The sequence below is a fragment of the Epinephelus lanceolatus genome, chromosome 17 (genome assembly GCF_041903045.1).
Source record: "Epinephelus lanceolatus isolate andai-2023 chromosome 17, ASM4190304v1, whole genome shotgun sequence".
NCBI lineage: Eukaryota > Metazoa > Chordata > Actinopteri > Perciformes > Serranidae > Epinephelus > Epinephelus lanceolatus.
This window is the reverse complement of record NC_135750.1, coordinates 9,597,047-9,622,282: the sequence shown is the minus strand read 5'-3', so window position 1 is coordinate 9,622,282 and position 25,236 is coordinate 9,597,047. Positions and strand designations below refer to the sequence as shown.

Sequence of the window (25,236 nt, the reverse complement as noted above, 5' to 3'; positions counted from 1 at the left end):
GCATATGCTTTCCCATAGCAGTATGCTTTTAGGAGACTTACTACTTAGAGACTTATTATGCAGACAGCTTTATATCCTTGGGCAGGTTGTTCCAGAGACTCGGGCCCCTGGTGGCAAAAGCTCTGTACCCTCTGGTCTTCAGCCTGGAGTCTGGGACAAGAAGAGGACCTCTGCCTGACCTCTCCCTGATCTCAACTCAGCTGCTTCATTTCAAAAGAATCTGTGTCAGGGAACATATGAATAAATTCACGTTATGATGTGACCGAATGTGGAAAACGTAAGATATGCTGTTGAGATTGTATGTATTTTTCTTCAGACATCTCGGGCTGTTCATGTGTTTTGTTAAAGGATGAACATCTACAGAATGTTCTTGTAATTCTTTACACAAAAAAGGTAAAATATTGGACTGTGCGATGGTTTTATTGGGCCAGCCCATCTGAGATTAAATTAGACTGCATGTGGCCCATGAACTAAAATGAGTTTGACACTCCTGCTTTAGATGCATATTAAAAAAATTGAAAACTGAGATTTATATCAGGAATGATTGGCTAAGAAAGAAACAAGGAAATGTCTTCTGAATGGTCCCAGACTGGTGATTGTTTCCCCTTATGAAGCTGAGATTGTTGGTTGACCTTTGTATCTTGATTCAAGTGCTCTTGCTATGCATCCAATGCACTGTTTGATATCAGGTCTTTCTTAAATAATGAATATTAATTGATTTAAAATAAACCTAATATACCTATGAAATTAACTACAGTGCATTACACTTTATTTTAATTTCCTTTAAAGTGTAATTGTGGTGAGGTTCCCATGTAGTGCACAAATCAGATACAGCGATTAAAAGACAGAGGCCAGTGCTGCAGCTCCAGGGTTACAGCAGTTCATTTTCATGACTCATATATTGACAGGCAGCTTTGTGCTCACATCACACGTGTAGAGGACTGCAGGCAGGCAGGCAGGGGGGACGAGGGTGACAGCGAACAGCGACGTTTATAAATAAAGCGCCCACAGCTGCACGGGCTGGTACTGTGGCGACTTTGTTTAATATTCCAGCAGGGAACCAGCGCGCTGCTGTACTGTAGCCGACACGGGACAAGCCCTCTGTTGCGTTTCTGTCGCGTCCCAGTGTTGAATTACAGTGTGATTGTGTAGTAGAGAGGAGAAACCGGTCGGAGGAGGTGAACTGGTTCAGGCCTCGGCTGGAGGAGCTGGTGTGACGTAGCGTTCCACCAACACACACTCACGCGCGCGCACGCACCGGCTGCCGCTGCGCCTGCCAGAATCTCAATGTGGGGAAATGACCGCGAGTGACCTCAAAGGAAACGCTGTATTTTAGCGGCTGCTCGCGTTTTTATTTTACACGCAATTACAGCGAGAATGTGCGTCAAAATTTAGCGTGATATCTCATTGTGGAAGACGTTTCACTGCGGGAAAGGACACGAGCAAACTGGTCACGCGACTGTGTCACTAGCTTGCGAGCAGCCGGGCTAACGTTAGCTAGCTGAGCTAAAGCAGTAGCCGGGTGTCTCACCGCTAGCGGCCGTGCTTGTACTTCTCTCCTCCCCCTGCAGATGCTAAGCTAGGCTAGGCTAGCTGCTGTCATGGATAAAGCCAAGTCAATGATCGATAAGAAAGGAGCGTCGGGACCTTTTCATGTCAACAACGGGCAGAGCCAGAGGGGGTTTCATGCTAACGGCAGCTGCTGCAGTAGCAACAGTACATTCGGCTCGAGCTCCGGACCCAACAGCAGCACATTTGAGAACATGCATCACCTGCACCGCGGGGACGATGCGGAGTGCAACGGGTCCCCGGCCAAGAGGTGCCGGCTACGGAGGAGGACCGAGTCGGTGAGACGGAACAGACCACGTAAGTGTCAACCAGCGCAAGGGAAATTAAATTAAATACCCGCTATGGTTTAATTGTGCACGTTAGCCTGACATTTTTTCTGATGTGTGATCTGGGTTACCGCAACCCTCCACTGTGTAACACCGATCAGCTGGGGTTTGCACAACCATGCGGTGTTGCAATGAGACACCCAGCGTGTGTTTTCCTCCCACTGCCTTTTTATTGACTCCCATTATCGTGTCATGGTGTGCGTGTTCAGATCACAATCATGTCCCTATGGGTCTCCTCTCTTCGATCAGATTAGCTGGTCAGTGTCTCCGGCTGATCTGTCCAATCTACAAGCCTGCTGTCGTCAGGGAGACCCCCCTTTTGTTATTATGAACCCTCAGGTTGCATTTGGTGCGCTGTGATTGGTCCGTTCCCCGGTGGTGAAAAAGCTCCTGATAAGTGGGCCTGGCTTGCATCAGCCAATCAGCACCCGACTCCTGTCTTCAGGAGGCAGCGAGGCCCCGCCCCCTTATTTACCCAGTATTTCGGATGATGTGAGTGAAGATCACCCAGGAAAACTTTGCAGGTTTTGCGCAGGATGTCGAAAAGTGTCGTTTTCTTCAGTGTGTGAAGTCTCTTTGAATATCCAAGACTGTCCGAGGCGTCTTGAGCTTTCCTCCAACAAGTCTGTCACACACTGGTTTTATTGTTTTCTTTTTGTTTACACCTGTGAGCTGATATTTTGCCTCACTATGAAGCTTATAAGTGAGAAGAAACCGGGTAAGTGTGAGTTGGTTTTGTGTTTTATTGTACCGAGAAGTCTTGAAACAGAGGAACACTTTAAATGTTTATACAGATTTTTTTTCATTGTTTGAGGTTAATTTTCACTTTAAACTTGGTGTCATTCATACAGTCAGTGAGAATGTTGCATGTTTAAACTGTGATAAAAAGGCAGAGTGCTGTGAAGTCATGCACTTGCAGGCAGCTGATTGGTGACAACAGCAGGGAATTTCAGGGCAACTTCCCCAAAGCTTCTTTTCAGGGCTGCCCAGTGAAAGGCTCTGTATTTGTTGTGGCCAAGTGATGCTGTCATGGTAAAACTCGTTCTGGTGAAATGTTTGCAGAGAGACCAGTTGCAAGTCTAGGGGCCTTGTTGCCAAGTCATCTTGTCAGTATTCCTAGCATCTATCAGTAATTGTGTTAGGGAGAGACCAAGGCAGGGAGGGTGAAGGAGACGTCCTTTTGAGTTACTGCCCTCGGGGAATTTACATAAGTGTCACTTGTGAGCAGCCAGTGGTTCAATATGAGTTTTTGTTGTCTCGCCATATGATCTTGTAACGACAGGCTTCTCATATTGAAATTTTGTGGTTAATCACTCCACTGTAAACATTAATAAGTTAAGTTTCTACCTAAATTTGTCATGTTTTTTTGTAAGATTTTATCGAACAAAACCCAAAGAATACAATTGACACAAAGGGCTGAGCATCAGTTCAACCTTTTGCTATGTAAATATGGATGCTTAAGTAAATACAGCAACATCAGCATTGTGATCATTGCTGCCATATCAATTATTGCACATCACATTCCCATAATCAGAAGCAATTTACTGTCCCAGGGTGGAGTTATTCACTTATTATGTTGCTCCGAGTTATTCCAACATATTGTGACTGTTGCTTGAAGAATCTCCTCTTAAGGCTACAACCTCTCTAATTTAGCTAAGCGTATATTTATCACCTCACCAGCCTACCCTTGAGGTCTGACAGGTTATACCTGTGTGAGAGCAGTTGACCAGCTTCTGCTTTTTGACCTAAGTAAATAAAGTCATTAGCACGCAAATTCTTCCGATATTGTAGCGCTGCATATGATTTGTCCTTGTTCCTTTAATTGATGGATCCAAAGAATTCATTCAGATCCATAATTGGCAGTGTTAACTTATGCAGGAATATGAGTAGTTTTGCTATCAGTGGTGTATTCCTAGAAAGAAAAACCTATCAAGCACAGTAAGATAAAAACAGAATCACCACGTGCAAAAATGTACAAGGATTGCTTTTGGTTGTAAAGACATGCTGATAGTTTATAAGACACATCGCTGGGATATACAGTGTGTACTCTGGATTCTGTATCTGTGAGTAAGACGAGATATTCATTTGTGAGTTTTGCTAAAGTAATGAAAAGCTAAACGAACCAATCTAGAAACAGGAAAATCATCATGAAACAACTTAGCAATATTCCTATCTGGTATAATATGGTCTGTACTGGTGTTATTATGAACGACAACTAACTGTAGAAGTGTGATGTTGCAATGCACACACAGTTAATAACGCATTGATTCTTTGCTGTGGTCTGCTGTGATGGGAGAGAGAAAGGCCCTGCACAAGAACTGGTCCAGATTACATAATTAAGATGACATCTCATCAGTAAACTTTGAAATGTCCGGTCAGAGCTCCTCTGCCTTATGGCTGAGTTATCATTGGATGGAGGCCAGCCGCTCCGATAAACCCGGATAACCCTCTAAGCTTTCACCCACTGAGAGCCCACCCTGGAATGTGTTCCCCTTGGGGTTGTGATTTTTCACTTTTGTCCTCAATTGAGGTGGTGTAGGGTCAGGGTAACACTGCCCGCAATACAATTGTTTATACCAAACTTGCCAGCAATTTTCATCGATTGTTTCCTGTAACAAAATGGCCTTTACTATAACCAACATGTTAATTCTCCAGCTCTCCCCTGTTTCTTTTTATACCTCACATTTTTTCACTGTAAACCCCCAGATGTGATTGTGTCATCTGATTGCTTACCAATGTTTAAACCAGACAATAAAGATGTAACATAGTGGGTGAATGGGGACTTTTTGGGGAATTTGCAGTATTTCAGCAAAAGCCGTTGACATAAGAGGAATAAAGACAGGAAATGTGCAAACATACCAGTAACTACAAGTTCCCAGACAGTGCCAGTGTTACACATGGCTTTGAAGGAGGCATGTTGCACCGTCACAGATGCTGTGTAGACTCACCTTAAAATAAAAACAGAAAGTTCAGCAGTATTAGTAGGCTATGATGTTATCAGTATATAGTATTTACAGGGGTTGAAGTGACAGAACTGCCCCCAACAAAATAAAGTGATTTTAAAAAACACAGAAACACCATTGGAAAGAGAAGTGGAAGTGTGCTTTGCGCTAACAGGGCTCAACACTAACACTTAAAAGTGGTCGCCAGGCATCAGCTTTTGGTTGCCAAGACTAAAAATGTGGTAGGCATTTTAGTAACCTTATAGTTTTGAGTATTTAAGATGCTGTGCAGATAAGCCTGTATCATTTATCTGTTCGTTCAGGGTCATTTGGTTCTTTATAATGTTGGAATGTTGACGGGTTAGTCAAACTTTTCTCCCCACAGTCAAAACACTTCATTTGCGTCACCATTGTCTCCAAAACAGATGCCTAATGCACGAGAGTCAACACAGCAAAACATGTGCACAATGTCTGTCTCAGTTCTGACTGTAATAACAATATTTAAATATCACCACTGCAACAAATATTGAGTTTAGTTTAGTTTATTAGCACATACCCTATATGTATAGAAAAAAACAGGAAAAATAAATTAGAAATTAAAACATTGTACAGGAGAGGTTAGAAGCCATTTTTACCTCTTATTAGAAAATAAAAGACAGAAAGCAAAGATTGCATACTTGAATAAGTGTTCAGACTAAGAAGTAATACAAATTTGTAAAAGATGTACAATTTACAAAGAGAAATTACAAATAAATCAAAGTATTAGGAGTCTTAGCAAATTAGAGTCCTTTTAGATGTTTTTTGAATAACGATAATGTAGATGATGATTGTTGAGATGGAAGAAGGTTGTTCTGAAGAGATGGTCCTCTGTTTTTCAATGAATATTGATTAAGAGAAGTCCGACAATATGGAAGATAAAAATATATTTATTTTGGGGTGCATGTTTCACTGCTGTTTAAAAGTGTGAATTGGTTGCCAGTTGTTAAAAATGGTTGTCAGTTGCAATCTGGCGACCATTGCTGTCGAGCCCTGGCTTAAGATATATTGAAAGAAGTTTTACGTACAGCATTAGTAGCAGTGTCAACACCACTTTTATATTTTTTTTGCAAGAGTGTTGAATGAAATTCACATTGAGTAACAGATACCAAGGTGTAATGATTTAGGAAGACAAGAAAGAAAACATAATGTTCTTGAAATCTCTAAAGGTGGGGCTGTAAGGATCAGTTTGATTGGCGGTGCTTATAGAAAATAATTAAAGCGTCTACAGTTTTGTTTAGCAATCACAAAAGAATCAACACCTAAGCTGGATCCCTGGATGTTTCTCGGTTAAATCAGGTGGTGACTTTTTCATTTTAAAGAGAAGAACCTTTAATTCAGGGCAGTGAGTTCAGTTTCCAGCTGGTTGCAGCCAGTGTGTGTGTGTGTGTTAATTTTGTAACAGAATAACTCCCATAAAAAGAAACAGATTTGTCAAAAAGGTGTGCCACAGGTCGCGTCAATGTTCTACCACTTTGTGCTGCAGGTGCATTGAAGGGGGAGGGGGGGGGGGGGTGCTAACAAGTTTCAGTGAGGTGTGGGTGCTTCACAGGTGAGAGGTGAGAGAGGGGCGACAACGACTCCTCTCCTATCTGAAACTGTACTAAAAAACAAAAACTACTTGTGTCCTCATGTGCTCTGTTGTGCTATGTTACCAGACAGAGTCTAAAAGATAGCAGCCAAATTGTCTGTTTGTTCTGCCAGATATAAAAATCTCACTCCCTAAAGCTCAGTGATCTGCCTATGTCGATTTGTAGACTGAGATTTATTAAGATTAAGTGTGAATTATTTAGGTAAACCTACTCATAGGTGAGCAGCACAATGAGGTTGTAGTTAGCACTGTCGCCTTACAGCAAGAGGGTTCAGGGTTCCCGTCCGCTGGCTGAGTTTGCATATTCTCATGTCAGCGTGGGTTTCTCCGGGCTCCATGGCTTCCTCCCACAGTCCAAAAACACAACTTCCTGTGATGGTATGTTTACAAATGACTTTATATTATTGTATCCACTGTGTGTGTACAGTATTCAGCTGCACACCGGTTGTTTTCTTGTCTTATCACAAAGGTGTGTTGTGCTCGTGTTGCTCCTGTCCTGTGCTCTCGGTGCAGTGTTATAGCACACAGACACCAAGCCAGACCTGAGATTAAAGGCTGAGCAACAGGACATTTAATAGATATGGTTGCTGCTGAGAATCCCTGAAGTAATGTTGGAAACAGTTAGCATGGCGGAAAATACACAGAAACCCTGCCTTCAACACTTTGTAAATCCAGCCAGACTGTGCACACACTTATACTGTAGCTACTGAGTGGAGAGTGTAAGGCACAAGTGTGTGAGGCCAGAGACCTTTCACCTACATGGACACAAATCACTCTTCACTCCCCGACCCTGCTCCTTGCCACACTGACCTTTGGCTGTATACCCAGTGCGTCTGTGTGCTTTTTAAAGAGAAACCTGCGCCATGAGGCCGAAAGGACATTTTACTTCATTTATGGAGGGACGTTGGAAGGTTAGCAGCAATGCTTTACTAGTGACCTTTGGGCAGCAAGACGTCTGTCAGGGAGTTAAACGCCTTGCTCGAGGAAACGCTGACAAGAATCTGCACAGGGACCACTCCAATATAGTCCCTGTCTTTTTGTAGACGATGTATATGTGTGAATTTAGCCACAGGGCCGCAGTGAATGAATCAAAGAAAGAATGTAGGCCAGTACATTGTGCGCCTGTGATGTGTTTTCAGTCAGTGCGGCCATGTTTCTTGATATCACTGGCAGCCAGGTGACAACGAAGCGCTAATATTTAACACACAGTGATGATGACGGAAGAGCTGCAGTCACGAAATGTCAAGTTGACAAATCAAAAAACCTGTCCATTCAGATTCAGGGGATGCCTGTGGTTCAGATACCACTTCAGACATCTGAGTGTTTGCCATTCAATAGGACTCAACCTGAAAGGTTATTTAAAGATGTCTGCTGTCATTCATTGTTGGGTGGGTCAGTGTAAAGATTTTCAAACCGGTTTGATACCAAGCCTGGATCAAACTGTATACTGAATCTTATCTGGTGTTGCACAGTATCACATTGCATTGCCTAACACTGAAGATCTCTCTGCACTGAATCTATTAGATATGCCGTTCTCGCACATCATGTAACAAACTATGCTATGCACCCGAGATCAGACTGGAGACATAACCGCTTTAAAAATGGGTGAGTTGCCTACTCGCTATCTTTCTACATTTGTAATGTTACTTTTAAAACAGAAAGCACGTGTTTTAATCTGTGGTATTTACTGGAAACTATGTACGGTATGGCCAGCAGGAAGTAGCCTAGCTTATTAATAGATGGTCATTTAGCTCACCAAAAACGTTCAGCTTTCTGACTGTCTTCCGTCATTCCTCATTTCAACTTTATTAATCAGCCGTTCCACTGCGGTGCTTTCAAAACGAGTGACAGGAATAAATAGAAACATGGTGTCCGATAAAAGTTTAGTTTGACTTTAAATCCAAAATGTTGCCTTATCGCTGCATTTTGTTTCCCATGAGTAGCTCTGCCATATCCGGTCTTGTTGCCCCAAAAAAGACATGAACTTTAGTAAACAAATACAGCGTGCACCGCTCTTCCCTCTCCCACCTCTTCTGAAATTTGATCTCCTCCAAGTTGCTGGTGCTCATCTTGGCACTAAAACGCGCACAGCCTGTCGAGCCCTTGTGGTTTCAATGGTCCGTTTATAAACATAACATTATATTAATCACGTTTTCCTATTACTTAATACTAAAGCAACCCGAGCCGGATTTAGCACAGTGATGCCGTCAGCACAGGTTGCTGATGTTTTCATTTTCCGGAACACGTCATAGTGACAAATGCCAGTTCAGCCGCAAAACCAGCAATCAATCCAACTTTTAGTCTTTGTACCTCTGTATAACCAGTTTGCTGTTTCACTCAACTCAACTGACACATGCCACAAAAAGAAATACTTAAATAATTTCAATTTCAGTACACACATGTTGCACAGTGTTAAAAAAGAACGAGAGAAACGTCCTCACAGTAGTCCACTTCCTGTCCTGGCAATGAATGAAGTGTGTGTTATCTGAAACCATTGGCGCTTCAAGGAAACACTCAGGCTGTAAATTAACATTTCCTCCCCCAGTGAATAGATTTCATCCTTATTAGTATCAGTTTCAGTGTTGGGAATTAGTGTCACACGGCCTAAATAGAATTGGAGGGATTTCCACTATGACAACATTGAATCAGAGGAGGGGAAGCACAGAAATGGGCAGTGTCTTGACACATATATGTAAAAAAAAAAAAAAGGGTTCAGTCTGAGGACACAGCGTTAGCAATAACACACAGCAACTCAAAATACCAGCATATTTATTTGTTTATATATGTCAGAGAACAAGTTGTCGTTTACGGTGTGGTGTCAGAGTAGAGACATTAAGATATTTAATTTCATTGAGCTCATGTCGAGGTGGTTGTGAGTGTGTTTTTGGCCAAGGCTGTGGAGGAAGGCGTGATTGTCACTTGAGGCAGACACTGTCATGTACCTTGGCTGGCCGCTGACAGCGTTGCTTTATATTATATCAGAGAAGAGGATCGTATTTCTGTTCCCAGCAGCTCCGTCTTAGCTCTGGTGCTTGTCACGTATCTTTACTTCTTGCGGCTTTAGGGGTGACGCAGCTGACCTCAGTAAAGAATTACGCTGTGGGGAAACGTAATGTGCATCAGGTTTTACCTCATGTTCTCACATTGTAAAAAACAGAAAAAGAAAGATAATTATCAAGCATCCTGTTTTTCCAGTAGTTGGTTGTCACAGGATAGGTAGTTGAGTTAAACAAGGTCAGTTTGTTTTTAACCAAAATCTGTATTTAAAGCTATTTTAGTAACAAAAAACAGTTCCGTTTATTTGACCTCTTCAGCGGGCTCTGCGAAATCGATGCTTCTCAGTTCATGTTTACAGACATCAGAGCAGGCCAGTGGGTGAGAGGGCACTGTAACAAAAAGTCAACCAAACAGTGAAGGAGGTGATAGGTGACCCCTGTTGGAAAGTAACCAAACACCAACCACTATAGCGCAGCAGCAGCAGGTGTCGAGGGAACAGTTGTAGCATCGACAGGTAACAGTAGCAGCAGTGGTGCTAGTAGTCATACTGTTGGATTCAGTTACTGAGCACTACAAGTTTTAATGACTTAGTGCTCAAAAACAAAGCACCACCACAGACTATAACACAATTCCAACAAAAAATATTGAGCATAATGTGCTTTTTCTTATCTGCTAATTTAAATACATGTTCTTAAGTTTAAATAACAACCTTCAGTTTTTTTAACCTTGAAGAAAAGAACAGCAACAATGGTCTCGGATGATTTTAAGTGACTGCAGCCCAGTGTTGCTTTCAAGGTCTTGTACACTCATAGACAAAATGCCGCCACACTGTTTTAAGTCACTACAAACAGTACTGTGTCACATGTGATATGATATACAATAAACATTAGATTGAGGGCACTTGAAGGTTGCTGCTCATACAGTACAGTATATGTCACTACTGTCTGTCCTCATGACTGCAGACGTGCTGTCCCCCTCTGTTCGGAGAAAGGAGACACCTTTATTGTGGACACCATCTGAAGCTAAAAAAAAGGCATAAGATACATGTTTACATGGGGCTCACTCATGACTAAGGGTGTTACAATTACTTAAAACTAAAGTAAAAACTAAAACTAGGTGTAAAAAAACACGCTTTATTTTTAAGTAAAATGAATTTCCAGTACAGCGCTTTTATTTTGAAGTGCAGTTTCCTGCTGTAGAGAGTGAATAACAAACAGCTGCTCAACAGAGACAGCAACGACAACATGGCCAAACGCAAGTATGACAGCAAAAATATTAAACTGTGTAACCCTTGAACTAATGACTAAGGAGAAATTTGGAGCCCTTAGCAGGACCAGTTGGGAACCACTGGATTAGAGTGTCTGCCCCATGTAGGCTGAGTCCTTTGCTGCGTGTCATCCCCATTCTCTCTACCCCTTTCCCATCACTCTCTAGCTGCAGTGTAAAATAGGCAATAAAAGCCCCAAAAATAATCTTAAAAAATAAAATACAACAGCGAAAACTAGCTGAAATGATGTATTTACTAACAAAATATATATATACACATGTTTTGTTTATAATAATACCGTTTCTTAACTTTTTAAACCTCGCCCCTGACAAATACCCCTCAATATTATAACAATGTAAAACTAAACTAATACTGAAATTAATACAAACTGAGCTGAAAATAAACATTTATAAGCAATAAAACCAAACTGAAAGAAGCAAACCTATGCTGGAAACTGACTGAAACTAAACAAAATTGAAAACAAAACTTAAAATTAAAAATAAAAACCTATGAAAAATACAGAAATATTTAAACTCTGCTCTTGACCTGAGTTCTCTCAGTTTTGGGGACTCTAATCTGAAAGTGGACTTTGCCTTAATAAGCCAGACAGAATAATTCACTGTTGTGAAACACATCTCCTGCCTGTCATGGGAGAGCAATGACTAAGGCACAGAGAGGACAAGAGTTTGTCACCAGACGTTTAAGTGATGTCAGTCATATGCAGACTTTTAACACCCACAGCTCTGGTATGCTGGTAAATCCCAAAGTTAAGTGTTGTCAGTGGTGTTTAACCAGTCAGGAATCTCCAAAAATCTTATTTTACCTCAGAAAATTCGTTTAATTATTTGTAATGCAAACATGCCAAACACCCCCTCATCCTGACTTCTTACCTTTAAAAAATGCTGCTTTCTTTATTTTTGGTTTTGGTCAAACATTACAAGACATTTAAAGACATTAACTTGGGTTTTAGAAAACTGCAATACCCATTTTTTAGTATTTCTCTTGGTGGTTTGTGATTCATACTATGAGTGAACCATATTAGCATTTTTTCTGTATGATTAATGTTGTTTATATGTAAAGTGTGGTTCGCAGCGTCTTGGTGGTTTCGTGGGCTGGCCTGTCATCATGCACCAAATATTTGGATTCAGCAAATTCTTTTCCTTGAACACTGCTTCCTCTACAACAACAACATATGTTTGAGAACACGTGTCGTCTCAGACAGCGGCACAGGGTAGTCATTGTTCCAAAATATAGACACACTGATTGTTGAACGACTGGCTCCTTGTCGTCCTTGTCTCACCTGTCTACTGTGCAGCAAATACCAAACAGTATCTGCAGACTTTACCTTTTTGGGCTCTTTTTGGCTTGTAGTCAGAGTGACAGTATTTCTTTTAGATAACATCTTTTGAATCTGGGTTGGTGTCGTCGGAATTCTGCGGTCGCAGTTTTGCATGTGGGCCCAGTCTTAAGTAAAGACAACAACGTCTTAAAAACATTTGCCTCGATCAACCAGAACAACCAGCTATTTGATGCTGCCAATGCAAAGACAAGTGAATACAGGTGGCTTCTAAAAATAAACAACATAGCCAGAATAGAAAAGATCCTTCTGCCAGAAGATAATACATTTGATGTGCATATTTCTCTGGTTCATTTTGTACTGATGTGATTTTACTGTCCAAGGTCTTGTTTTGTGTCCGTCTTTTAACATTTTGGAGACAAGTGTCCTCACTTTGACTTGTTATCATGTCCAGGCTTTTATAAAATAAATTTTCAAGGCCAAAGAAAACTGCAGATTTTTATACAAAGCCTAGCGCATTGCTACCAACTGAAAATGACCACATTTAGTTTGTTTTTTATTCTAGCAACTTAGATTATTTGACTCCAAATACCTTCATGTGATTATATTATCATTAGGGCTACAACTGACAATTATTTTCTCAATTAATCTGAAAATTGCATCTTTGATTAATTGTAATTATATCAGCAAAACATCATAATGGAAGAGCAGGAACTAGGGAGTGTTTGTCATTTTTGCTTGAATAATAGTTTCAGTCAGTCAATTTGTCAATTAATCATTTCAGCTCTAATTATCACTCAAATAAAGGCTACTGAATTGCACTGAAAATCGATAGAAAGGCTGATGTACATTAAGTTAAATATAGTAGTTGCTTTGCGGTGCATTTAAAACGTCTTGCGGCATCAGTTCTCCTCCAGCCATTCCTGTAAATCCTGCTTTAATTGAATTAGTTTGATCAAGAGACAAGGAGAACACGAAGGACAGGAAGGAAGGCAGAAGAGAAGGAGAAAAGGGAAAGAACATGATGAAGCCGAGGGAGCAAGAACGGAGGATGAGTCGTGAAAATGGAGGAAGCGAAATGAGGGTGATGCAGTCGATGTAGACAGAGAGGGAGAAAGATGGATGGATGGACAGTGTGTGTGAGAGCGCGATGGAGGCTGAGAGATGGAGCTAAGTGAAAGAGAAAATAGGAGGCTGAGGAGACAGCCAGAAGAGGAGATTATGGAGGAAGGGGGTTGTCTGTTTCCATGGCGACTGGGCTCTTGTTGAGCTGCGGTGGTGTTTTTTTTCTCTCTCGCCGGTTGTGCTGGAAGATTTTTTTTTTTTTTTCTGCACTCAATGTTCTACCCAACTAACTATCCAGACCGGTTTCCTCCCTCCTCTCCTCTCCTCTCCTGCCGTCTCTGTGCAGTAGTGTTATATTGCCATGTTCATGCAGCAGGCATGTAGGACGCAGGTTGGTCCTGTTCATACCAGACAGATGTCACAGGTTGATCTGTGGTGGGTGTCGTTAGCAGAGGCTCCGGTCTATGGCTGCAATTAACTGTTGTTTATTATCAGTTTGTTCTCTCAATTAATTGTTTTTTTAATGTCAGAAAATAGTTAAAAATTTCCCTTTTTACCCTTATGATTATGTATTTGAATACCTTGTTATGTCCAACCATCGGCCAAAATCCCAATCAAAAGATATTCAGGTTACTATCATGCATGGCAACAACAAAAAGCAGCAAATCATCAAGTGTGTGAAGCTGGAAAAAACAAATATATGGTATGTTTTGCTTAGAAAAATTGAAATGAATGAAACAATTTATCAGATATTAAAATACTTGGAGTTAATTTTCTGCTCATCAATGAATCAATTAGTTGTTTCAGGTCTGTGTTGACGTTCCACACACTGAAATATATTAACAAATACATTTTCTTCTATTCAGTATCATTGAGTCAACTGTATTCTCCCACCATGTTCAACTCTGGTTGGAAAGGGTGTCGCAGTTAAGGGTTGGATGGTGTGTGTTGACCCATTAGGATGGACCGCAGACAATTAATTAAGTAGTCTATTGACGTAAAAATGGTCAGCAATGATTTTATTTAGTATCACATATCAGACATTATATTTCAGTTGGCTGTTAGCATAATGGTACCTCTTTAATAAAAGCTACATTATAACAACAAGGTGTCTGGGTTTTAGTCAGAGTTTTTGTCTGAATAAATTAATTTCTAAAAGTCTGAAACACCAGTTGAATCCTGGGTTGTGGTATTTTAATGTGTATAATGTCTTGGTTAATTACAACATCCCCATTTTCCTCTCCAGCCTTCCCCTGGTTTGGCATGGACATCGGTGGCACCCTGGTCAAGTTGGTGTACTTTGAGCCGGTCGATATAACGGCTGAGGAAGAGCAGGAAGAAGTGGAAAACCTCAAGTCCATCCGCCGCTACCTCACCTCAAACGTGGCCTATGGTATGTCTACTCACACACACACACACACACACACACACACACACACACACACACACACACACACCTGTAGTCACACCCACATACTTGTGTCTGTTTTGTGTCTATAACAGGGCACGCCAGGTCAATGACACGCTACAGGAAGGAAGCAGGATATACTTTACAGTGTGTGTCTATAGTGTGCTGCATAAGATAGGCAGGGCGTTGTTCTTGACCTCAGGTTTAGTTATGACAGGAATCACAGAAACCTCACCTTTTAGTGTGTTTGCAATTTATAAATGGACACCAATACATTGAGCCAGAATCCTACAGTATAAAATTTGCTCCTCACTCATTCAGGTAAAACAGGTGTCCGTGATGTCCACCTGGAGCTGAGGAACCTTACCATGTGCGGCAGGACGGGAAACCTGCACTTCATCCGCTTCCCAACGCAGGCCATGCCCCGTTTCATCCAGATGGGTCGCGACAAGAACTTCTCCAGCCTGCACACAACGCTCTGCGCCACCGGAGGCGGAGCGTACAAGTTCGAGAATGACTTCAGAACGGTGAGGCCGCAAGAAATGTCTGATAAGTCTTTCTCACTAACACCATTGCGTTACCGATGGAGCTGCAACGAGAAGCTGATTAATTGATAAGTTGACTGTCAGGAAACGAATCTGCAGCTACTTTGATTATTAATCACAGGTCATTTTTAAAGCAAGTGTTGCAAACATTTAACAGTTCAAGCCTCTTAAATGTGAGACTTTGCTGCTTTTACTTGTCTTACATTAATTAAATTGAATATCTTTGAGTGTTTGACAGCTGGTCAGACAAATACCTTATTTAGGCAGAAGTTTCTCTCTGCCTCGATGTCTTTGCAGTCCATGCATTTCGGCATGACTTTTTGAAGTGAGCGCATCTGATATTTGCCTGTCTCAGTCCCTGTTTACCTGAGTTCATTGACCCGTTCTGCAGTGCAGTAGGATCAATGAACTCCCCCCTGGCACTGCAGCATGAACTGAGCTGAACCAAGACCTCATGCACACTGATGTGCTTAGAAAATCATTTTATCCTCATAAAACTGACAAATCGATGCTTCCAAGGAATCCTCTTTCACTTTAAATCATCTTGAACGGTTAAAGCCCCTTTGATAGTCTTTAGCATCGTCTCAGTATTATTACTCTCCTCCATTTTGGCTGCAGATGGCCGACCTGGAGCTGCTAAAGCTTGACGAGCTGGACTGCCTGATCCGTGGCCTGCTCTTCGTGGACAGGGTGAGCTTCAACGGACACCCAGAGGGCTACTACTTCCAGAACCCATCAGACACACAGAGCTGCGTGAAGAAGCCCTGCACCCTGGACAACCCCTTCCCCATGCTGCTGGTCAACATCGGCTCCGGGGTCTCCATACTGGCTGTGTACTCGGAGAACAACTACAAACGGGTGACTGGGACTAGGTAAGAAGGGGAGATGCCATGTATGTCCTCGCTAAAACCTGCAACCTCACAGCACGCTGCCACAATTATAGACTAATGTTGGGAAACAGCCCGAATGAAGAGCAGCATTTTCAGAGATATATTAGTTGGGCCCAAGGGCGTTCAAAACTCAATAGAAAGACTTGACCTTGAGCCTCGAATCAGTGAGTTTTGTTTTGCATGAATGAATTTGTGGCAAAGGTGAAGGTGGCTGCATACTTTTTACAACTTCAGTAGATGTGCCTGATAAGTCAAAGCTGTTTGAATGCCAGCCGTTCTTTATCTATCGTCACCTTAGTACCTTTTCTACTTACGTAACAGCGGGACTAGATTGTGATTAGATAGTGAGCTGTTAGACACAGTCAGGAAATCAAAGAACAGACATGATGTGGGGAAAATATTAGTTGTTTTACATTTATATTTTATTTAACAAGCCTCCTCGTTATCTGTCATCGTGTCATCAACTCAGCTTACCCAGCAAGTCAAGCCAGGTCACATCTAGTGTCGCCATCTAAAGCACGTGCTGAACTTTAACTTTAACCGTATTCATCTGCCCAGATGTTTATTCTCTGGTGTATTTGCATCATGTTCTACAGTTGAAGCCAATGTGGGAGACGCTTATGTTGCAGGCTGCTCATGATGCAAGAGTTGAAGTTGCTCAGAGGTTAGAGGTCTGCAAAGTCCAGCCAGAAGTCCTGTGACTCTTACATGGTGGCGTAAGAGACTGAAGCACTAGAGAGAGATCTTTGAGCTGAGGACAGAAGTAGATGGGAATTTTAGTTCATAAATCTTTGCATATTTATGTCAGACAGAAAACAATCAGATCGTCAATATCACTTGTTCATATTGTCTCTTTCCCCGTTTATGTCCTCCTTATACATGTACTTTACTTCTTCTTCCTCTGGTATTGTCTCCCTCACACTCTTACCTCTGGCTTTATCCTCTTCCTCTCTTACCTTCAGTCTCGGCGGTGGTACATTCCTGGGCCTTTGCTGTCTTTTGACGGGCTGCGAAACCTTCGAGGAGGCGTTGGAAATGGCCAGCAAGGGCGACTCCACCAACGTGGACAAACTGGTGAAAGATATCTACGGAGGAGACTACGAGCGCTTTGGCCTGCAGGGCTCTGCTGTAGCGTCCAGGTGAGTCTAGTGAGGTCCACAGTTAGCCCTTTTCTGTACACATGTTGAATCGGCCTGGCTCAATTTGACTCACCGCATCGGGCCATCGTGGCAGGGATTTGCTTCTCCACACAACAAGGATACCTGGTTGAAGGTGTGTCTCTGATGACACGAATGTTTGTGAACCAGTGTGTTTGCCCAGCAGGTGTTTTTGTGGTCAACAACATTCTTGTTCTGTTGTCGTGTGTGTAGCTTTCTCTTTCATGAACGCACACCAGACCTCCTTCAGCTTGCTTGCAGTGCCTAAGAAACATAGCTGTAGTGCTGGGGAGGTAATAGAATATTCCCAGTTGGCATAATCCGGTTGAAATTCATAAACATGTTATAAGTGCTTGAACATCCGAGCAGCAGAAAGTGTATGTCCAACAAGAGGGACAGTACAAACAAATTGAATAGTCAAAGAATAGCGCATTGCTTGATTCATGACGTCAACACGCAAGAAAACATTCCACCTTGAAAGCTGCCAGGAGCCTTTAAGATGCAGTGAATTAAATTAGGATTTGCATGCATATTAAATCTGAATCAGTCCTCTGACAGGTTCTTTGTCTGCTATTGAATAATGATGACAAAGATCATCTGACGTCATCTTAACCTGCCTAGAGGCATTTAGGGACACTTTGGTGTGATTCAAGATGGTGTCTGTAGATTGGTAATAAGAACGCAAAAAACGTGCCAGGGTTTGACTTGGCGTGGCCAAAAGTGCCTATGAGCAAGCCTTAAGGCTCTGTGTCCACCAAAGCGTTTTTTCCAGCTGAAAACACCAAGCGTGGAGCATTTGAGAGCACTTTTTTCAGATACTTTGCGTCTGGTTGCTATGATACGGAATGTCTACGGAAGTGAACCTGTCAGCACAAGGTAGAGTACTTACAGACCCACTGGTCTGTGTGGGTTCATGAGAGGAAACATAATATACATACAGTATATTAAAATATTTCTCCTCCATTATTGTTGTTGTTCAGCACTTGTTCATGTTAGATGTAACGGTTTGTCTTAGCGTCCCTCCTCCACTGTGACTGAACCACTGAGGTGACAGTGACGAGCGTGGCGTTTTTACCCAAAGTTAACCCCAAAGTGCCCAACCAGCACTATTTGGCAGAGAATTCACGGCGAGTGCCTTGGCACACTGCTGCCGTTTGTAGTGCAGCGTAAATACTTGGCATTCCCATTGCAAAGCATTAAAGAATACACTGGCCTCAGAAAAAAACGCTTCGGTGACCAAGGCCCCTAAATGGTACTGGAGTTCACCTCAGGAAGACACTTAATCCTTTTAATGCTAAGTGTGTCAAAGGCCATTAACACAAAGGTTTTTGATTATACTGTAAACTCAGGGGCGTGTAGTGTGTGATAATGGGGAGTAAACAATTCAAAGTTTCGGAGCAAAACAATTCCTCTCTCAAGAAAAACATCTGCATATTGATTAAATCAATGTCCTTGTCAGTTTCTCACTAAAATGTTGGTTAAAGACGATAAATGTGAGTCTTGTACTTGATGTAGACGTCACAGGTCTGGTTACTGTACTGTAAGTGGGCAGTGGCCGTGAATAATCCTTTTCTTATAATTGTTAGTGAGCTTCATTGAAGGAGAAAACATGAGAAATAAGTTGAGTATTTCCTTTGTTTCCCTCCTTCTTCTGCAGTGGTATAATTAATGAACCAATGCCTAATATTAGTATAACAGTAGTGGATGGAAATGTGCATCAATTTGCATTTTCTTTTGTCGATTTCCTGAAAATTCAGTTAAAATTTGTACTACATTTGTAATAAAACCCGACGACAGTGATTTTGAAAATGCAGATTTTTGTAGAGCCCTGAATTAAATCTGAAAACAGATCTCATGTATTGTGCCTCATGGAAAGCTGGATAAACCTACACTGATCTTTGCTCAACAAATATAATGCTGATTAAGTGATTTGATGCAAATTATTAAACTAATTATGTGGAGTGGATGAAATCAGCTTGGAATTTTATGACTCAGCTTAAAGCACCAATGTATTTGTTCACATCAATTAGGAAATTGCTCACACAACATAACAGTGAGAGCATGAATTAACCAAAATTACTTTTTCAGGGTTTTAATTTGTGTGTGTGGACACAGTGCCATTACAAGCTCTGTGTGAACATGTGGCTGCACAAAGGACATAATAGAAATACACATACCAGTAAATGGTGTACAAAGTTATGGCTGACTGGGCACACACACACACACACACACACAACCTCACTCACACAATCAGACCTTTACTTGCTAATCTGGGTTCAGTATGTATACAGTAACCTGCGGCTCCGTGTTCAAAGGTTGATCCATAAAGTAAAGTGTTCAAAGTCATCAGATTATAATCGCTGTTTATTGTTATTGTGTTCTAGTTTGTCATTTATTGAAATAAAACACACACACACACACACACACACACACAGAAATACGCTGACCTGACAAACAACTCTTGTTTTCTGTCATTCTGAAGGTTATTCTGACATTTGTTTGGGTTTCTCTTTTTCATTTTATCTGTTAAGAGTTCATCAAACTTGAATAGTACCCATGAGGAAAGTGTGTGTTTATGTTTGTGGTTTTTTAACATGCGTCTCTTGTGGTCTGTTTTTTACAGTTTTGGCCACATGATGAGCAAAGAGAAGCGAGACAGCATCAGTAAGGAAGACCTCGCCAGAGCCACATTGGTAACCATCACTAACAACATAGGATCCATAGCACGGATGTGTGCTGTCAATGAGGTAAACACACAAGATCCTGGTCACCAACACCCTATCCTTAACAGGTGTGTGTGGTTTATATAGTACACACGCACATGAGCAATTATAGTTACTGTCATCAGTGGTAGGAACCTGGAGTTCCAGCCACTCAGCATGACTAACATCATAAAGTAAACCAAACTTATGCTGCATGCTCACAGTGTCTGCATGTGCTAAATTAGAGCAGGAAATTCGCTTTGCATGTTAAGTTTAAAACAGTGGTTTTGTTACAACACCCCCCTAAAATCCCCAAACGTCCTCCTCGCCCACTGGGTCTTGTTTTGAAACTCAAATGCCGAAATGTCTCCAATAACTGTGGGATTGCGGGGCACTAATTGGCGTCACAGTATAATCAGCGAGCGTATCACAAAAACAAAACAAGCAAGCAAGAGTGGTTTACTGAAAAACTTTAATGAGTAAATTGTTAAATGAAAGAAAAAAATGGAGCAACTGTTTAAAGCTGGATTTGAAAGTTTTTCCAGCGGCAGCAGCCAAAACTCACACACACTTATTTTCCCTGATCAGCCTGGAGTCTTTCTGTGTGCTGTGAGCTTCTTTACAGTGTTGCCTTGTGGCATGGCGATCAAGCAGCATTGTACAGGGCTATCACTGCACACAGAGCTGCAGCGAAGACGCACACACATGTCCACCTACTGTACGATTGAGGGCTTATATTAATACTTCTGTATAGAGTTATCCAGCAGGTCTTAATGGTTTTAGGGATAAAATGTAGACACTAAAATTCTCTTCATCTTACCTGCTCTTTTATAACAAGTTAGAACTATTTTTGGCCTTTAAACAAATGATTTGTCGTCAAAGGACATCACCGTTAAACAAGTAAATACATAGTGTTCCTCTGGCTTCAGACAGGATGGGACATGCATCCTATCAGGGGGTCGATGGACTAATGATGTGGTATCAGTAAGTCCTGTATTTGCCAGTATTAGTCTGGTCTTGCCCAGCTGTAACACAGATGTAAACACAGAAACACACGTTGCTTTAAGTGTGCAGTGTGTTGTTTACTGCATGAAGATAACCTCTGTCTCAAACAGTCACCTTCCTAACAGCAGAACACAGATTTATGTATTTACAATTCCCCACAAATCCCTACCCACTGTGGCTGCTTCTTGTTACTTTGCAAGATTTTGGCAAATATTAGATTAACATAATCCATTGTCAAACATGCGCAGATTACTCTTCCATCATGCTTGTTTTTCCCCCACTGTGAGAGTCAAACTAGAGGTGAAGTATAACAATTAACTTAATTTTCTCATTTTACTCTATCTGACACATTTCCTACACCCGTGCTTTACTCATTATGTAAGGTCATACTCCTAAAATACATTAAGGCGAATGATATATTTCCATGCATTCCAGCATTTAACAGTTTTAGGATTTCTCTGGCTTCATTGGAATTTTGAAAGCAGCTCGGTTTTTGGCGAAAAACAAATATAATCAGCATTGAGTTGTTGAGAACAAGAGCTATACTGGTAACCAGTTTATCAGTTCTCCAGCACCATCATGTGGTGAGGAAGATATGTTGCATTTTGTTGATAGTTGACTGATCTGTTTCTCATAAAGATTCATTTAAAACCTTGTCTGTCATAAGCTTAAGCTCCTGTATATTTTCTGACTGTTAATATGTGGAATTGTTTTTATTCATTAATGACCTTAAAGACAGTAAAACATTTTATAAAGGGACTGGTATTCATAGGAGTAAGGTGCACTATCGTTTGGTGCAGTCACCGTAGTCTAAACGTGTTGAGTGTCATTTTATGGGTATTTAATGTAGAGTGATGACAAGAAATTAGGGAAAATGGGGATTGACATGCAACAAAGGTCCCCAGTCTGATGCAAACCAGGCGTTCATGATTGGCCCTCCAAGGCGTCCAAGCCTTTCATATTTTCATATGAGGATTTCTGTTTTTGCTGATGCATTTGATGTAGATGTCACACGCACATGATGCTTGATTTTTCTGACTTTTTTCTAAATGTCTGTCTTCATATCAGAAAATCGAGCGTGTGGTGTTTGTTGGGAACTTCCTTCGTATCAACACAGTGTCCACAAAGCTGCTAGCCTACGCCATGGACTTCTGGTCGAAAGGACAACTACGAGCCCTCTTCCTGGAACATGAGGTGAGGAAAACCCTCTTTTTCTAAAGGTATAGTATGCAGGGAGTGTTTGTGAACAGTACCGCCAGCGAAAGCAAAAGTAAAAGCCAACCCCAACTTTGTCTGCTTGGTGTTTCGCCTCGCTATATTTGCAGGTTTTTTGGCGCTGTATCTTCAATTTTTGTAGCTTCCTCTTGGATGCCTGCTGCTTACACTCTGGCATCCGGTTGCCAGCTTTTATAACATCCTGACCTCACCTGTGTTGTGCCCAGGGTCGTCCTGAACGTAGCAGAATAAGAAAATACAGGCAGGTTGCAGGGTCTCTTCAGATAAATACCCTGTCACACACTTCTAGTGGGTCGTAAGTGCTGACTGAGAGGGGTTTCATTTGTATGTCTGTACATTGTTTATGAGGAAAATCTTGCATAGTATACCTTTACATTTTGTTGAACTAAATTAAACAAAACTAAATATCATGCCCAGGTAGCATATAAAAAGTATTATATCATCAGACACATGTGTATAAAAAGTGTGTTTGTGTGTGTGTGTGTTTGCACCAGGGTTATTTCGGAGCCGTCGGGGCGCTGATGGAGCTGCTCAAGACAACAGAGGACCCATGAAGGATATTACATTGTGACATCATCGACCCTCGACAAGACGATGTCATCCACCCCCAAATGCTGTGATGTCATCAACTCTCGATGCTGTGACGTCATCAACTTTTGATGCTGCTGAAAGGTCCTGTTCACAGAGGCCGCTAAAGGAACACTAAGAGAGAGAGCGACACACAGAAACTGAGAAAAGCCATTTTAATAATTTAACACGTGTAAATAATGATAACCTCTAACATTCATCTCCTGAGCTCCCCCGACAGAGTCCCCCTATCATAGAGGTTTTAATATTGTAATCTTTAATTTATGGTTTCCTGCAATCACCTCTGTTGATTCCAGTAATCAGCCCTGTGTCAGGAAGCACAAAGTGTTTTAGGGTTTTTCGTCACTGTGTGTATTTGTGTGAATAGCTACTGTAGCATTACGTCCTGGAGGCTGTGGTTCCACAGGCGACTATTTGTGCAACAATTCTCGAAGATTAGATGTCGGCACAGAAATTACGTCACTCTTGAAAGAGCAGTTGGGCATTTTTACCACCAGGGACTCAAGGAAATTCCTTTTCTGTGACCGCAGATACATTTGACCAGCGATGCCTCCTGCCTTCAGCTGTCAGAGTGCAGACAGGCAGCTGTAGCTGAACCCATCTGGGAACCCATCGGCTATCAGTCTGACAACGATTTAGCCTCTTTGGGCAACGGCCAATATTTAAGAGAATCCACTGAAGCCAGCGGTTACCTGAATCACAGATATCCATGCTCATTGTTTACAGTCTGATTAGCAACTTGAGACACTATACACAGAGTCCTGGTGCTCTATAAACACATATGTGCATATTGAAAAGCTAAAAAGTCCTCAGACGATAGCCGATGGTTTCTGAGATTGCATTTGAACCAATGCGTTCCACGTCTTTCACTCTCCACACGGACGTTTAATCTCCATGCAACAGAAGCCTGCTCAAACATGACTGGTCAATGTTACTTGGACTACAAACAAAAAGGCAAATATGCAGATATCTGTTTATTACAGATGTTGTCAAACCATCAAGACCACAGCTAGTGGTCATCCAGCTCCAAAACTACAGCTGGACCAGCAGTCCTGGCAGCAGCTAGGGTTAGGAGGCATTGCGTTGTTGCACAAAAGGTCGCCCACCACGCCACAGCCAAAAGAGTGCACTGAGGACAAATCCTGTTGAGATTCGTATGACGCCTGCCTCCTTCAGCCCAGAGGGGAAGCAGAGAAACAGTCTTTAATTCTTTCTGTCGCTCCATTGCTCATGGCCTTCGCTTTTTGTTTTGTTTGTCCTCCGTCTGCCTACATGTAAACAACATTAACAACATCATATTGCCACACATGCGTACCTAACCTGCTGAGTTTAGTGTTAGATGATGGGACCAAGACCTTGTCTTCCAACAGATGGCGCTGCAGTTGTGTCTTTGTTGTTTATGTCTGTTGACCAGCATCACCACAGCTGTAGTTGAGGACACAGTCTGCTCAGTGGCTTGTGTTTGTGATTTGTAAGAATACTGTGGGATTAATCTTTTCTCTGTAGAGAATCATCTTTTCTTTTCCTCTTACTCTTCCCTGTCTTGTCAATGTCACGTCAGGAGGGTAGAGTCCTGCTTCCTCACCCTCCAGCCAACCCGGCTGCCTTGTTGAGATGCTGCAGTGTGATTTAATGAGGAGATTATGGTCCAGCACCTCCTGCTGTAGATGCAGATGCAGAAGAATGGTGTCACCAAGATGCTTGTAGCCAAGAGTTGCCCCTCATGTTAAACACACTACAAATTTGCCTGCAGCAGTATCAGCTCATCTTTTAGGTTAGATTGTGTTTTTGCTGTCTTTATGGTGCAGATTTTTTGCATGACAGTCGGTGGTTTGTTCTCTGAAGTGCTGCTGGGTGGGTGGAGTTTTATTCCCACCATTTTGTTCTCACAAAAAATGAGAAAACACAGTCATTACTACACTTTCAGAAAGATACATGAGATAGCCAACATTCCCCAACTACAACCCAGATGATCACTTTTTATCCCTCATAGACCCTTTTAAATAACGTGTGCTTCACTTCAACCAACCATGTTGTACAGAACTTGTGCAAACCAAGCTGTGGCACACTAGAAGAGATTTAGGTGACGTTTTAAATTGTGTACTACTGCAGATCCTAAATTGTGGTGAATCCCTTTATTGCCTCTAATAATTTCTGTCTGACACTCTTATAAAGGAAGCCAATTATTTGGGGAAGTTGTAAAATACATGCACACCTCATCCTGAAAGAAAGGTTTGCTTGTAATTTATGACAGCTGTAAAGAGGCTTCATCGTCAGTGAGCTTTCTAGGCACCATCAGTTCATTTTAGAATCATTACATCATAGCTGTTTTTGAGAAAGATGCCGGGTTTCCTGTTTCCTACTCTCAGCCTGGACCTTTACAGCCTTTCATCTCTGTTTAATATCAGAGCAGCTGAGCTATAAATCTGGGCGATGTCCTCTCCTCTGTCCACCGCTTTAGATATTTAGAACCACTGTCCACATGCCTGCACTCTCCAGCAGAGAAACTGTGCTCTTTGTGTATTTCACCTCCGTCTCTCAGTTCTTGTACGACTGTTTGTTGTTAAAGTACCTCCAAAGCATCACTGCTGTACCAACACTTTAACGTTGGTTAG

The 25,236-nt window shown here is 41.8% G+C and overlaps 1 protein-coding gene across 2 annotated transcripts; it reads left to right on the top strand.

Moving 5' to 3' along the window:
- Positions 1-1,466: 1,466 nt before the first annotated feature.
- pank1a (pantothenate kinase 1a) lies at positions 1,467-24,504 on the top strand. Of its 2 annotated transcripts, none has more exons than XM_033612883.2 (8): positions 1,467-1,866; positions 14,337-14,483; positions 14,820-15,025; positions 15,662-15,915; positions 16,896-17,072; positions 19,714-19,837; positions 21,866-21,991; positions 22,528-24,504. In XM_033612883.2, exons 1-8 carry the CDS (start codon positions 1,602-1,604, stop codon positions 22,585-22,587), a joined length of 1,359 nt encoding a protein of 452 aa, XP_033468774.1. In that variant the 5' UTR covers positions 1,467-1,601; the 3' UTR covers positions 22,588-24,504. The 2 variants fall into 2 exon arrangements, with proteins under 2 accessions (XP_033468774.1, XP_033468775.1); XM_033612884.2 differs by lacking the exon at positions 1,467-1,866 and adding an exon at positions 2,386-2,613.
- Positions 24,505-25,236: the final 732 nt, after the last annotated feature.

Excerpts from the sequence above, each read along its gene's own strand:
- pank1a (XM_033612883.2), top strand. The coding sequence starts at position 1,602 with ATGGATAAAGCCAAGTCAATGATCGATAAGAAAGGAGCGTCGGGACCT. Across the intron at positions 17,073-19,713 it reads GGCTCTGCTGTAGCGTCCAG|TTTTGGCCACATGATGAGCA; the intron begins GTGAGTCTAGTG and ends TGTTTTTTACAG. Across the intron at positions 19,838-21,865 it reads GGATGTGTGCTGTCAATGAG|AAAATCGAGCGTGTGGTGTT; the intron begins GTAAACACACAA and ends TCTTCATATCAG.